This window comes from Galeopterus variegatus, unplaced genomic scaffold, assembly GCF_000696425.1.
Source record: "Galeopterus variegatus unplaced genomic scaffold, G_variegatus-3.0.2 Scaffold323, whole genome shotgun sequence".
NCBI lineage: Eukaryota > Metazoa > Chordata > Mammalia > Dermoptera > Cynocephalidae > Galeopterus > Galeopterus variegatus.
In genome coordinates this window covers 584,299-599,653 of record NW_007726434.1, presented here as the reverse complement: position 1 = coordinate 599,653, position 15,355 = coordinate 584,299, and the positions used below count along the sequence as shown (strand labels likewise).

At 35.7% G+C, this 15,355-nt stretch overlaps 1 protein-coding gene across 1 annotated transcript in view; it reads left to right on the top strand.

Annotated features, from left to right (window-relative positions):
• Positions 1 to 15,355, top strand: part of ARHGAP15 (Rho GTPase activating protein 15) — a 571,811-nt gene that overhangs the window by 33,675 nt on the left and 522,781 nt on the right. Inside the window, exon 2 of the mRNA XM_008567489.1 lies at positions 9,831 to 9,899. Within this exon, the coding sequence (XP_008565711.1) occupies positions 9,831 to 9,899 (69 nt within the window). The remainder of the gene's footprint in view (positions 1 to 9,830; positions 9,900 to 15,355) is intronic.

Sequence of the window (15,355 nt, the reverse complement as noted above, 5' to 3'; positions counted from 1 at the left end):
AAGCAAGTGGTGCTAACCTGAAGGTCATTCAGGAAAACATTCTGAGTGACCCACCTATTTTGAAAATGTGCTGCCTTTAAGAATTTTGGGGGAGACAGAAAAAACATGGCCTATTTTTTCTTATAAACCATATGTTCTTACATTTCTGATATCTGGAATCAACAGCTTGCCAGAAACATTCCCAATCAAAAGCCAGACTAAGCCATAAAGGTGTCCAAAGAAGTCTGTTCTGATTACTGAAGATGTTGAACTAGTCTTGACTTCAAACGGTAGATATTTCCACACTTTAGTGGTATATGACAGCTCTATTCATTCCACATTGTCAAATTCTTTGGTTTTGGCCATTGAGTATTTATGCACTTCTGGCTAGGGAAGCAGAGAAGCCTAATTTGATTCCAGAGCCAAAAGTTTTTAGGCCCTGTTCCTTTGGAACTTGGACTGAAGGATTTTGGCATGCTATAAAGACTAGGACAGATCAAGTAGTCACACATAACTAACTGATTCAACAGAGCATATTCAGAGAGAAAGATCATGCCTACACATTGGATAACCATTCTCCAAGGCAGACTGACAACACCCTGAATTCAATCACCCTTAAATAAACACACAAGGAAAGCAGGGCTTCAACATACCTTCCGGCACTGCTCTCCAATGCTGCCGGATTGGTTTCAGTGCCATAGGCCAGGCTGCAGATGCAGCCATTACTGTTGTTCTTACTTATGTCTGTCTGCTGTCTGCTAACAAGCATTCATATGCTTTGGATCATTAAAGTCACAACCTCCTATGCCAATCTATTTCTCTCCATGGGTTTATTGTAGATTGAAAAGAGAGATATTATTTCTGTTTCTCTTTCTTTCCATTAGGACCTCCGGTCAGGGTTATTTCTGAGGTCTGAATATCATGGCTTGCACACTTGCCCCCACTGAGCACATAAATTGTGCTCCCATTAAGCTTGTTCTTTTTGCCTGATTTATTTTGCTTGCTGTTGTATGTGCTTTTTCAATGTAAAGCAAATGATTTGTGCTGGAACTGCAACAGACAAAAAGTGCTGTAACTTAAGCTATTCCTGATGCTCCTGCTATCTATGACAGGTCTGCTGTACTTACACCCCCGGTAAATGTCTTCTGACAGACTCCAGGTGGTTGGGATTTTCACAATCCAACCCATTTCCGTGTTAAAACTTGTCATTGGGGCTCTGTGAACTCTTTCCTCTCATCTTACCATTGGTAGCAGGTTGGGTGCATTCAAACATCTACCTGTACAGGCCACATGTTTCCACAGGTACAATCAAAGGTGGAGAAACGCAAGTTTCTCTTTCAGGGAAGGCACAGAGGACAGATACGCATTCAAACATCTACCTGTACAGGCCACATGTTTCCACAGGTACAATCAAAGGTGGAGAAACGCAAGTTTCTCTTTCAGGGAAGGCACAGAGGACAGATACTGTACAGAGAAAGAAAGAAAAAAATTGTCACTTGTAGTATTATGCAGGCTGCCCATCTAAAACCATCATTGCCTGGCACCTACACACTAAGGGCAAGAATCCAGCCAACTTGTGAGTGGGCACCATGCCATTTGAGCAGATGGGCATGGAAGTCGGCAGCCAGTAGACCATGTATGTGCATCAGTGGTGGGTGTTGAGGGCACGATTCCCAGAGGAGAATGTCCTAACAGCTGTCTGGCCTGAGCCAACATACTTACGACCAAGGAAAAGTGCCATCCTTCAATCCTGCTGAGTTGGATTAACCTTCAGAACTAAATCTGCTTTTTCGGCAGCAGAAGGTGAGTTTGGGGTTTCTGAAAACCTCAAAGAATAAGTGAAGAAATGAAACTGAAAAGATACAATTATCAGATATTGAGTAAAGATGCTGAGGGCATTCAATGTGCTTATTTTAAATATTTCACTGAAAATCTGTTAATTCCTGAAAGAATATCATATTTATTAAAAGCTTTGCCTTCCCCCAATTCTTTTAGAAGTGACCTTCCAACACAGGTAGCCCATTTTTAATAAGTGAGCGCTTTTCCATTTCTGCATTAAGAAATAACAATATATGAAGAAAAGTGTCAGTAACCTATAGAAAACTGTGGGTAGATACCTTTGTCAAACTACATATCATGACTCAACCTGATATATTGTAGATTACAGATTTCAAAAAGGCGAGTTTCTTCAGTAATTGAGCATCCACTTGAAGAAGTAAGAAGTAAACTTGGTATTTCAACTTATGCCTTTCTGGGCAATGAAAGAAAAATTTTTATTTGAGACTAAAAGTAAAGCCTAATTCTAATTTGTTAAGAAATTCCAGAGAGAAACATTGTGAAATTGAATATAGGTTGTTTCCGCCCAACATAGCCAAATGGTGATTTGACAATTACTTGTTTTATTTGGTTAAAAATAGGTAGACCATTTTTAGTGATTCAGAGCCTCAATAATTGTCTATTTGTTTTCTATTTGCTTTATTATGAGGTATTTGTGAGATAGTTTTCTTGATATTGTTTTCTATTGAATTGGATCTTTTTATTTGAAAGCTAACATATGATTTTCTGTGACTAGAAAGTCTAAGTTTGGCTCAAGTGTTCTAGATTACCAATGTACAGTTTCATAATCTACTCTAAACTATTTCCTTTTGTTCATATCAACAGAATAAATATTTCTATTATTGAGAATAAAAGAGATGAGCAAGTTACTTTATCTGCTGATAGAAACTATAGCTGTGGCTTTAACAAATTATGTAAGGACTTAGATCTAATACCATTAGTAGTATTATGAGTAGAATAAAATGTTTATGTATCTATTTTGGGTCCTTGGTTTCTCATTATGTAGATTGAGAAATTCATGGCATGAATTATGTGCTCTTACAGAAAAAAACCAAGGTGAATTAAAAACAATTCATAATGCCCTTCACATGAAAGAAATGTAGAAAATTATATTATTCAGGTTATTTCTGTATTTTTTCATTCTGGTGCATGAAAAATCCTTTAATTTGAACTTGCCCTTTGTTTTCTCAAAAGTTGTTATCTTAAGAGCCTATTTGAAGACTAAAATTGTGGTATATCCAGATTCTATATAAGTGACATCTCTTGGTCAGAAAAAATTCTTGGAGAGAAACATTCTACTGAAAGTATCTGCAAAAGAAAGGAAATAATATTCAGCAATAAACAAGAATATGTGTGTATTGCATACAATTAATTTTCATTTAAATAGGAAGGTCATGAGGCAGTATATTTTCTTCTTGGAGGATGTGTTTGGGACTAAATAAAGAAGGGAAAGAATATTAAGAAGTTAGAATCATTGTAGCAAGTTCTTCCTTTGGTTATCTGGGAGATAAGAAAATTTGGTTACAGCTGAGTTTAACTCAGGTAGGCTTACCCCAGGACTAAGATGCTGGTGAGCACTGCACATGACACAGATGCTGACCAAAGAATATTCAACAAATTTTTTAAACACTGATAAATTTTAATAAATCCTCAAGAAGGTTTTTGAATTGTTCCCTTTCATTTTTGGCAGGAAACAAAAGAGATAAGAGACTGTCAAATTTTCGATTGACAATATACAACCAAAAGAGGCTTAGGAAGAGCCAAAAAAAAAGTGGGGGAGGGGGACATTTGCTTATATAGATACCCCCTATGGTAATTGAATGATATTGTGGGCAGAGATAGCAAAGTATAATGTTAAACAATTTACTTATCACTAACAAGGAAGAAAATAGAAGAATTTGATCTTACTCCCATTTTGTCATCACCTCCCATTAGGACTATGAAAAGATATACTTAGCATTAGAATAATTGTGACACATGAATAAATTTTAAATGTGCCCACAAATAGTTAAAATTAGAAGATTAAATGCATGATAAGATAAAGTCCTTCAATCTTAACTTTCCCTTTGTTTTCTCAAAAGCTGTCATCTACCACATACTCATGTTTTTAAAAAATAGCCATTATTTAGGTTGAGGCTTATTATTTCTAAACAACTAAATCATTGTGAGTGCAAGAAATATTGGCCATTTCTCCACATTCCAAAAGAAAAATAAAGCTTCTAACTTAATTTCTGATTGTAAGAGATTTAAGAAATAGAATTTGGCAAAACAAATGAAGATTTGAATATAAGAATTGGGATACACCAAAAAAATTTTTGAGAAACTGTGAAGATAAAAACTAAACTTAACCACAGATTTATTTCTGTTTTTCATCCAAGTATCCAGGGAGATTGCTAATGGGAGGTATGCCTCAGAAAATGTACATGTCTGTGAAAATGTTGGAACAAAACTAATGCTTTTCAAGTAATTTTACTTCAATTCTAAGCCACAAGATATAAACTTTCATCAAAAATGGTAATCTATTTAAAATCAAAGCTATGTGGAATGTTTCATGTTTATGTATAACTTTCATAGTAGACCTTCCTACACAAGAAAAATAATATGCCCCAATTCTGTTATTTTTACAGTATGTAATATATCAAGTACTAATCCCACCCATCAGTTTCATCTTCTTTAAATAGATAAAAAGAAAAAGGAATGGAAGAAGAAATGAAGACACTTTGAGAAAGTGACTTTTTAATACCTCTTTTTGGAGGAAAAGATATCTGAAAAAAATTGTAATACATATTCTAATAAGAACAAAGAGGAAATTAAAGGAAAATATGCATTACATATTCTGAATACTTAATTTTTCCACTTTGCTTTGCACTATTAGAAAGCTAGAATACCTGGGAGGAGCAGAAAGAAAGTGAAAGGGAGGAATGTGGTGGGTGGTGATAAAGAAGGAAAAACACAGATTTGATCTAAAAGCATTTCAGTAATAAGGTTACTCTGATATTGGGTTCAAAAGACATTTATATTTTAAGAATTTCAAATGGCAGCTACAAATCATTCCTATTTAAAGGACATGATAAATCAATAGAAAGATGACATCATTGAAGAAAAAGATTGGACACACACACAAAGATGAGATCTGACTTCTTTCTTTCTCCCCGAAGGAAAGGTTACCATTAACTCAAGTAATTATTGGGAAAGTTCATTTAAGATGCAGAATACTGTAATAGAATAGCAATTTAAAACATAACCATGTCACCTTGAAAGAAACTCTTAAGTGACATTCTTAATAAGTAGGCCAGAGAAACTTTGAACTGTCAAGGTTTCTTTTTGCTAAAATACTCTTATTGGAAGTAAATTGAGAGGTAGAAATTGATAAAATTTTCAAAGGGAATTGTAACATGATATTGAAGCCAACCCTTCATAATTTTTGAGTATAAGAACTAGCAAAATAAATGAGGTCACAAACACTTAAACACGTGGTAAGCATACATGTATACCCACTCATGCTTAAAAGGAGGATCTATACACTACATAAGAACATTTGGAAACAAATAAGAAATACACAATTTTAGGTCAAATAGATCTTCAGAAGAAATGCTTCTGTAATTGAGAGAAAATAGTTTATTGAAATAAAATTGTATTGAGCTACTGCTAATATTATTACTGCTAATCAAGTTTTTCAGAATTTAATAATTAATTAATAATACTGGCAACAGTGAAAAGGACTAAGACCAAACAATGGAGCCCACTGTTCTAGCTTTCTGAAACTTACTGAGAAGCAATTTGCAGAATGAAATGTAGGTTTTTGATATCAGATACATTTAAGTTCTTAAATTCTTGAGAAAGAATAGGACTGTCCATAATGAAGCACTCTCTTTCCAATATTAGTAGTAGAAATATTTTATAACATAAGCAAACAAATAGATTTTGAGCACTTACTATTACAAATTATTGACATATGTGTGTACCAAGCATGAAGTGTCTGGCTAAAAATGAATGGTTCATAAGGACATCTAATGTCTTGAGCTGGAATATTTCACAAGGTGTCCAATAATAATTTGTAAAATTATCAGATAATAATAAACTATTGATAAATACTTATATAAGTATAATAATTTTTTTTTAATTTACACTGTGCCTTAGGAGAGCCTTTTTCCCCTTCAAATTTAGCTCATGAGATTTGGTTGACCTCAAGTTTTCTTTATAATTATAAAGAATATTATTATTCTTTATAATTATATTCTTCATGTAAAGACAGCTTGAAATATCCTAACTTTTCCTGATATTCATGTGAGGCAATTAAGCCATTTTGGATCCAGAATTTCCTAAGTCATAAGTCTCAGTCAGCATAATGTGATTTGGATGATAATGTATGTCTTTGCCTAATGCTTTACTGAGAAGAGCATTAAAGCAAAAGACAGGTGATAAAAGTTCTCTTTTTTCAACATCTTCATAACTTGGTTGAAAATGATAGATTGGCTAGCTTATTGATTTAGGAATGATCACCAATATTACTTCCCCTAAATGAATATTAAGATGGTTCATAACAGATTTGAAACCTGATTTCTAGATTCCCTTATAAATGTGTACAAATTTATAAGTTTTACTCTCTTTAAATTTCTACCTTAGAAACATTCCCATATGCACACAGGGGATCTCAATTTTGTATTTTCCCAAGAATTTAGTGACTGCCTACACACACACACACACACACACACACACACACACACACACACTTTTTTATATTGCTGGGGAAGCAATAAAGCATAATAGTTCAGGGCTTTGATCTGGATTAAAATACCACCTTTGCCTTTTACTTGCTGTGGACTTTCAAAGTTACTTATCCTGTGTCCCTACTTCTATACTTATAAAAAGAAGGTAATCTTATTGACCTCTTAAGATTTGGGTGAGAATTAAATATGCTAATATATGCAAAACACATAGGACAGTGCCTGGCAAACAATGAGGATTCAACAAGTGTTAGCAGATAATCTTATCACTGTATCATTTCTCAATCTGAATTCTTGTTTATACCATGGACCCAAAGGGCCCCTTTGGGGTGAATTAAGTGTGTGCTCAATAAATGATCCTTTCTGTTCTAATTTCTTCTCATTAAAATTTGTTTCCCAAACTTCAGTCATTCACTTACATTTGTGTGTTTTTTATATTTCATAACACATATTCCTTAGTTAGTATACTATTTATACTGTATTACTTAAATATCTTTATTTTAAAGGAAAAGGTATCCATATCACTAGTAAGTGGCTTTGATATGATAAATTTTTCTAGTAAATATTAAAATTTTATAAATATTTAAAATAAAAACATTCATCAGCTAAAATAATCTCTTATGTCCCTGACAATATTTGCATAACACATTTTGAAACATAGCCTTAGAGGAAAGCTTTGTATAGGTGAGTAGAAAGGAAATTTAGAGGATGGGGGGCCACTATGCTCATCAAAACCTAGTAGTGGTGAGACAGAAGAGGGCATGGACTTGGCCGTAGAAGAAATGGTAGGTGAATGGCCAGGTGGCCGTTCATCAATATTGTGGAGATATTTACTTGCTCCTACTTTCTCTAACACTTAAGCTTGAGACACTTCACAGGAGAATAACTTTTATCCCAAGACTGGAAATCTAGTTAGGTTTCAAGAAAAAGAGAACAAGAAAATTTCCCCCCATCCCAGAAGTCTTCAATCCTCACAAGTTAAATATAAAATATGTATATTAAATTTGCAGTGGAGATTATAAATCTTAGTATAATGAGCAGTAGATGAGAGTAGGAATTTCTAAATATATAGTAATATAAAATGATTTCCTGGTTCTTTAAGAAGTTTAAATACCAAATATATATATTTTCCCACTGTTGAGAAGAAGCTGAAATATCAATGGATAACAGGTGTGAATTTGGGGTTTTCTAGGATCACCCCCATTAACTAACTATTCTGCACTCAGGTTCATTTTGACATTAATTAAGCATCAACTCTGCTACTCTTATCTAGGGTAGTGTTAGCAACTAAAATTCTCTAAAATATATGATGTCTCCAAGAAATAGAAGTTTACTTCTCATATAACAGAAGGAAGTTTTCTGAAGGAACTCTATCTGCAACTTTTCTCTAAGTATAAAATTATTCCAAAATAAAAAGTTTACTAAAGAAAACCAGGTGAGTTTCCCTGGCCTGGTAGCTTTCAGGGCCTGAGCTTCTCCCATATTGTATCTGCATCCTGACAGAGGGCCTCATTCAGCTTTACCCTCAGCCGGTATATGAGGAAAGACAGAAGAGAGAAACTCTCACTGGTTACCAGCCTCAACTGAGGAGTGGCTCATCTTGTTTCTGCTCACATTCCATTTGTCTGAACAGTCACATGGCTACCCCTAACTCAAGGCATGCTGGGAAATGTAGTGCCCAGGAAAATGTATGTGCCTACGAAAGAGAGGACAAAATTTTGGTGAACAGCCAGCAAGCTCTTTAGTCTTCCCTGCCCTTCACCATATATCAGTTTGCCACCCGTCTTCCAGCAGTTAATAATCCATGCATCTGCCTCCCAAAGGTGACATCCAAAAGTCCCATCCAGATATTGCATCAAGCTCAAATTCCAGAATCTCTGGTGATAAACAGCTCTCTCCATAAAGTCCAGGTCTCTCCAGGGGGATTAAATGATTTAGATCTTGAAATTTAAGCTCCCTGTTCCACTTTTTCCCACCATATCCAGTAGATAACGAAGGAACAAGAACTTGGTAACCAGAAAACACAAACAAAAATGCCTCTCATTTGTAAAAGGAAAGAATGGTAAACAGCCAACAATCACTGGACCAAAATGATGATTAAATCCTTCTGGGCAGGCCCTGTGAGACCCTTGCCCTGGCAGGAGAGAGAGTCCTTGGCTCTCCTTTCTGGGAGAATTCCCTGTGCCCATTGCCTCCAGAGTTTCTCTTTCTTACTTTCTCTATTCTCCTCCATTCTCCCCCCCCATATAAAATATGAAATAGTATTAATGAGAACTTCTGTTTAAGTTATCAAACAGTACAAGATTTAATTATAAATTCCTTCTCTTTCTCTTTTTTGTTTTGTTATGGAATCTGACTATGATGCTTCTTTAGGGGAAAGAACAATATGACTTTTTAAAAATTTGTTCCGCAAGCACCTGTCATGTGATTTTTGTGTAATTAAACATATCTAGATAAGAGTAGAAGGCATGAAAATTAATAGAACACCGATACTGAAAAAGCTGAGCTCACATCATAGACACAAAGTGTTTCAATAGAAAATACTTTGTCTCAGTTACTATTACTGCATTACAAATCACCCTGAAACAGAGGTGTAAAACAATGGTTTGGTTATGCTGAGAGTCTGGTCAAAATTTTTTAAAAAGCACAGCAGAAATAGCTTGTCTGTAGTCCATGATGTTTGAGGCCTCTGATGGGAAGCTTGAAGGCTGAGAGTGACTCAGTGGTTGGGAGAGGGAACCATCAGGAGTTCTTTATATTTACATGGCTGGTGGTTGATGCTGGCTGTCTGCTAGAACCTCAGCAAGTCTAGCAGCCAGAAAACCTGAGTCCTCTTCATGTAGAGTTATTTGGACTTCCTTAAACACAGTGACTATTTTCCAAGAGTGAGGATTCCCAAAAATCACGGAGGAAGTGCATGACATTTTTGTGCTCTAACCTTTGAAATCAAATAGTAGGACAACTGTTGTACTCGTTGGTTGAAGCAGGCATAAATGTCTGCCCAGGTTCAACATGAAAGAAAATGGACCCCACCACTTGATGAAAGGGGTGTCAAGGTTACATGGTAAGAAGAGCATATGAATTTGAGATATTGTTTCAGCCACCCATCTTTGAGTACTCATTGTATTCAAATTAGTCAGTGTCCAAAACATTTGCTTCTTATTTTATACCTACATTATTCACCTTCTTGAATAAATCTGAATATGGTTATCTTTATGTGCACTCTTACTATATTGTGCTCTATTGAGAAAAATAATATAGTAATATCAAATATCACCTTATTTGTAGATATCCCGACACAGAAGGAATCATTCACAGCATGTCTTGAAAGACGTCATTCCTCCATTGGAACAATTGGTGAGTAATTATTTCATTGTGTTCTTGATCTACTGGTACAAAATTAATCACCCCAAAACCCATCAACCTAAAACAGCACATGTTATTATCTCCTATTTCTTTGGGTCCAGAATCCGGACCTGGCTTAGCAGGATCCTCTAACTCAGAGGCTCTGAAAAGGTTGCAGTCTAGGTGTCAGCCAGGCCCCAAAACCCATCAACCTAAAACAGCACATGCTATTATCTCCTATTTCTTTGGGTCCAGAATCCGGACATGGCTTAGCAGGATCCTCTAACTCAGAGGCTCTGAAAAGGTTGCAGTCTAGGTGTCAGCCAGAACTGGGGTCACATCTGAAGGCTTGACTGGGGAAGGTCTGCTTTCAAGCTCACTTATGTGGCTGATGGCAGGGTTCAGTTCCTCCTGGGCTGTTGGCCAGAGGCTGTGTTCAGTTCCTTGTCACGTGGGCTTCTGCATCATGGCATCTTGCTTCTTCAAAGCATGCAAGGTGAGAAGTCACAATCTCCTGTAACCTAATCATAAAAGTAACAAAAAATCCCATCAAGTTTGCCACATTCTCTTGGTCAGAAGCAAGTCACTGAATTCAGTCCTCAGTTAAGGAGAGGGGATTATGTAAATGTGTGAAAAACAAGAAACAGAGATTATCGAGGCCTAGTAAAAATATTGATAGTTTTTTCATTGTTTGTTTTAAGGAAATTTAACCCTTTTCCTGTAGATATGAAGTCCATAAGTCCATAAGAGCAGAGCTTTTTTTTTTCTTTCCATTTTTGTTTTTTTTTGTATCCTAATGACCAGAAGAGTGACTGAAACATTGTTAATAAAACTAATGAAGTATTAGAGATATCTTAAAAATACATAAGCCCAACCTTTCTGACATGTTGTGATACTTCTTTCTCTTAATGATCTCCTTTTTGACAAATATAACATCCTATTTCTCCATATCATTCAGCTTGTCCTTCCTGCTATATTTCACATTGATCAGCATGTTTCCAATAACATGCCTTACAGGACACTACACCACGATGACTTTATTCCTATCTACCTTCTGCTATTCCACACCAAACAGTGCCTTTTCTTGGTTCAGTTCTCTTATTTTCCTTTATTTTGCCTATTCTAGATCCTTCATCCTCACTCCAGCTACTGATCTATTACTCTGCTTTACTTTAGGATAAATTCCTCAAAAGAGTTGTCTACATTTCCTAATCCCCCCTACTCTATCTCTTGGACCCACTCAATTTAGGCTTTTAATACAAGCACTCACCTCTTATCCAGGTCACTAATTGCTTCCATGTTGTTAAATCCATTGGTAAACTCAGTTCTCTTCTTAGTAGACATATGTGAGAATTTAACACAATTGATAACTCTCTTTTTGAAACATTTTCCTCACACAGTTACCAGTAAACTTCTTTCTCATAGATTTACAATGAACTAAATGGGCCATCTCTGTTCCCTCCTCTTTGCTGGTTCCTCTTTATCTTGGAGCTCATTTCTTAACATTGATTCTTTCTCTCTATGGTCATTCCCTAGGGCTCTCATTCAGTGTTATGGATTTATATAGAAAGTTACAATAACCAGTTCTAAATTTCTATCTCCAGCATGGGCCACTGCCTTGAACTCCAGTATTGTATGTCATGGCATTTTCACATACATCTCAAACTTCATATATCCTAAACTGATACTGATTCTCCCCAAACCTGTTCTCCGAGTCTCCTCTGTTTCACAAGATGTTAGCTTCATTCTTCTAGGTGCTTCAGTCAAAACTCTTAAAGTCATCTTTGACTCCTTTATTTCTCCCATCACATGAACTTGAACATCATGGAACCATACTTGCTGCATCATCAAAATAAATCCAGAATCCGTTCATTTCTTATCACTTTATGCTTTATCATCTCTCTCCTGATATATTGAAATAGCTTTCTAACAGTCTGCCCATTTCACGCATTCTACTCTTTATTTTTAACACAACAGCCAGAGTGATCTTGTTAAAATGTTAATTAGATTATTTACATTCCTTGTCTTAGTCAGTTCAGGGGTTATTACAAAGTACCATAGACTGGATGGCTTATAAACAACAGAAATTTATTTCTCACAGTTCTGGAGGGTGGAAGTCCAAGATCAGGGTGCCAGCATGATCAGGTGCTGGTGAGGGCCTTCTCCTGTGTTGTAGACTGCTGACTTCTTATTGTATCCTCACATGGAAGAAAGAGGATGAGAGAGCTCTCTGGAAGCTCTTTTATAAGGGCACTAATGCTATTCATGAGAATACCCTCATGACCTAGTCACATCCCAATACATCATAACACCACCACATTGGGGGTTAGGATTTCAAAATATTGACTTTAGGGGAGCACAAACATTCAGTCCATAACATCACTCCTTGATGCAAAATCCTTCCTAGGTTTTAATCTTTCCCAGGTAAAAGCTAAAAAATGGCCAGTGGGTCACAGGCCCTACATTTCCTGGCTTCGTCTCTGATCACACCTCTCCCTCTCTTCTCATGGCTCATTCTGCTCCAACCAAGCTGATATCCTCACTGCCTCTGCAGGACAATTCCACCTGCTTTTTCCACTGTTAAAAATTAATTTATTTGATGCCCTCAAATTTGTTAAATCTCTTTTGTTCATTTGCTTTACTCTCTGCTTTAACATCACCTACTTATATAGGTCTTCCCTAATCTCCCTTAAATGAACAGACAGACAAAAAACTACACCATTTCCATCTTCGCTCCTCCTCTCTTACCCTAATTTAATTTTCTCTGTAGACCTCACCACCACGTGGCATACTATATAATTTCTTTTTATTTGCTTGTCATGCCATTGGAATGTTAGTTCTGTGAGAGCAGGGACATTGTCTCCCATGTTCATTACTCCATTTTCATGACTAATGATTGCTGAAACATGGGAAGAACTCATTAAATATGTTCACTAAGTGCATGAATGAAAAGTTAATGGCTTTCATTTTTACTTCCAAGCTTATCAGACACAGATTTATACTTGTATACTTTCTCTCCAGTATCTTATTCTGTATCTTCAAGCATTAAGCAGTCATTTATTGTAAAACTTCTCAATATGATCGAAGTGAAATCCCCCAAGTTGAGTCTATCATCAGCATCTTCCTAAGCTGATTTGCATTTCTATTGAGCCCATCTCTATTAGCAGCAAGTGTGTATCTAGGCTTAGGACACATTTTCTTTGGATCCTTATTTTCTCTGTGATTCACATAAGTCACCATTTTTTGAAGCGGTTTCTCCTCAGCGGTTGTGCTGTCCACATGCCTCTCCTTGTGCACACACCACCTTGCCTAGGCCTTCAAATGCTTCTGATCTCACCTCCTGCACTCCATGTACCCCTCCCACAGATCCTGTGCAGCCATTCCAGACCAACCTTCTGTAGACTGAAATAATGAAGATACCTTCATTATTTCATTTTCCTTGTCAAAACTTTCACAGCTTTCTATTTTCTATAGCATCAAGTCTATAGACTTCACTCACGGTCCCTGATTTATGTTATTTATCATCTACTCCCAAATACATACCCTCGAGCCAGGAATAGTAACATGATTAAGACATGGCTCTAACCCTGAAGGCACTTGGATTTTCTGTAGCAATTACAGTCCCTTCATCCCAGCGCATGTTCACACACTGTTTTGTGCTGTTCACTTTTATTTCATGGGTAATAGACTTTTTCCAAGGCCAGACTGTAAATGCCTTGAAGTTAGAGGCCATGACTTGTATTTTCTTTATTATATCACTTCCACTTGTATTACTTTTGGCACTAGTGTTTGTTCAGGAAAGATATGTTTGTCAGTTGACGTACTAATAAGATATTAAAGGTTTATTGAAACAGCGTTGGTTGCAGAACTGAATAAATACATGTCTGCTATTCATAGTGAAAGCAAATTTTTCAATATAAATAGATATAATAATATCTTGTTTTCAAAGTTAATAACGCAGTTCTCAATTTAGAGATCGTTTTCTCTGGGAAACATTCCTCTGATTCCTCAGATTTGAATTAGGTAGCCCTTGTTTGATTCACCTCCCAATAGCAACTTGGTCTTGCCTCTATCCCAGCCCCATCACGCGAAAATTGCTTCCTATTTCCTTCTCTGTCTCTCTTGATGAACTATAAGCTATTTGAAGGGAGGGCTATGCCTTATTCACTGTTTTATTATGAAGACTTTGTATAAAGCCCGGCACACTGGAGTTGTCCAATGAATACGAAAATAAATGCTTTATTTGTTCTGTAATTCAAATTTTTACATACATTTGGATTACACAGCAGATAAAGCACAAACAAATAATTATAAAGAGCTGTATTTATAAAAAATGACCAAAAATGTTTGCCCTGAAGTATTTGATGAAACATAAACGTGGCAGAGAAAATGGAGGTAGGTTAATGGCTATGCGTATGTACATATATACATTTATATAAACAATATATATATATATATAAACATCGAGCTGTATTTATAAAAAATGACCAAAAATGTTTGCCCTGAAGTATTTGATGAAACATAAACGTGGCAGAGAAAATGGAGGTAGGTGAATGGCTATGCGTATGTACATATATACATTTATATAAACAATATATATATATATATAAACATACAGTATATGCAATTATATTTGAACAGTTCCTTAAGATGACCCAATTTTTATGCATAAAATATATCTATAAATTATAAATTTTTAAAATTCACATGGCTTTTATTCAAATTTAGTCAATAACTATTACCTAATTTTTAATCATGTATATGCTATGCATATACAGGGGTACTTCAAAAAGTTCATGGAAAAACAGAATTGAATGATCATATGAATTTTTTTCATGAACTTCTGTAGTACCCTTGTATATCGAGCATAGGCTAATATTAGAGAAACCATTAGAATATTCAGAAATAGTTTCTTTAATTTACCTTTCTAACATTGAGGTTATTTGCTAATTTACTGGTGTGTAGTGGGCTGTCTTGACTCTGCAGGCTTAACTCTAAATAAATGAAATTCATTTTGAATATCTCAAATTATGGATAGTATATTAATAGATAATAGATAGTCATGTTCAGTACTTTATTTTAGCTCTGATAACTTTCAAAACGTGGCATTAGGGAGCACTGCTAAACAGAAACAAAACAATAATTTTTAAAGCTCTTTAGTTTACAATCTCTCTAAATCTCTTTCTCTGTGTATGTGTATATTTCCCTGTTCTCTCTTTCTCTTTATCTCTCTCTCTCTCTCTCTCTCACACACACACACACACACACACACACACACACACACACACACACAGAGTCACTAGTTCCATAAACTTTTGTAACTATCAATCAATTTACTTCCTACTCCGGACCTGGGTTTCCCCAGATTCTCTCTCTGAGTACTTGTTTATATTGCTGTGTCTTGTGAACTCAGGTATCATTCAGCTTTTACCCATTAATCCCTATTTATATTGAATTTCTTATTTAAT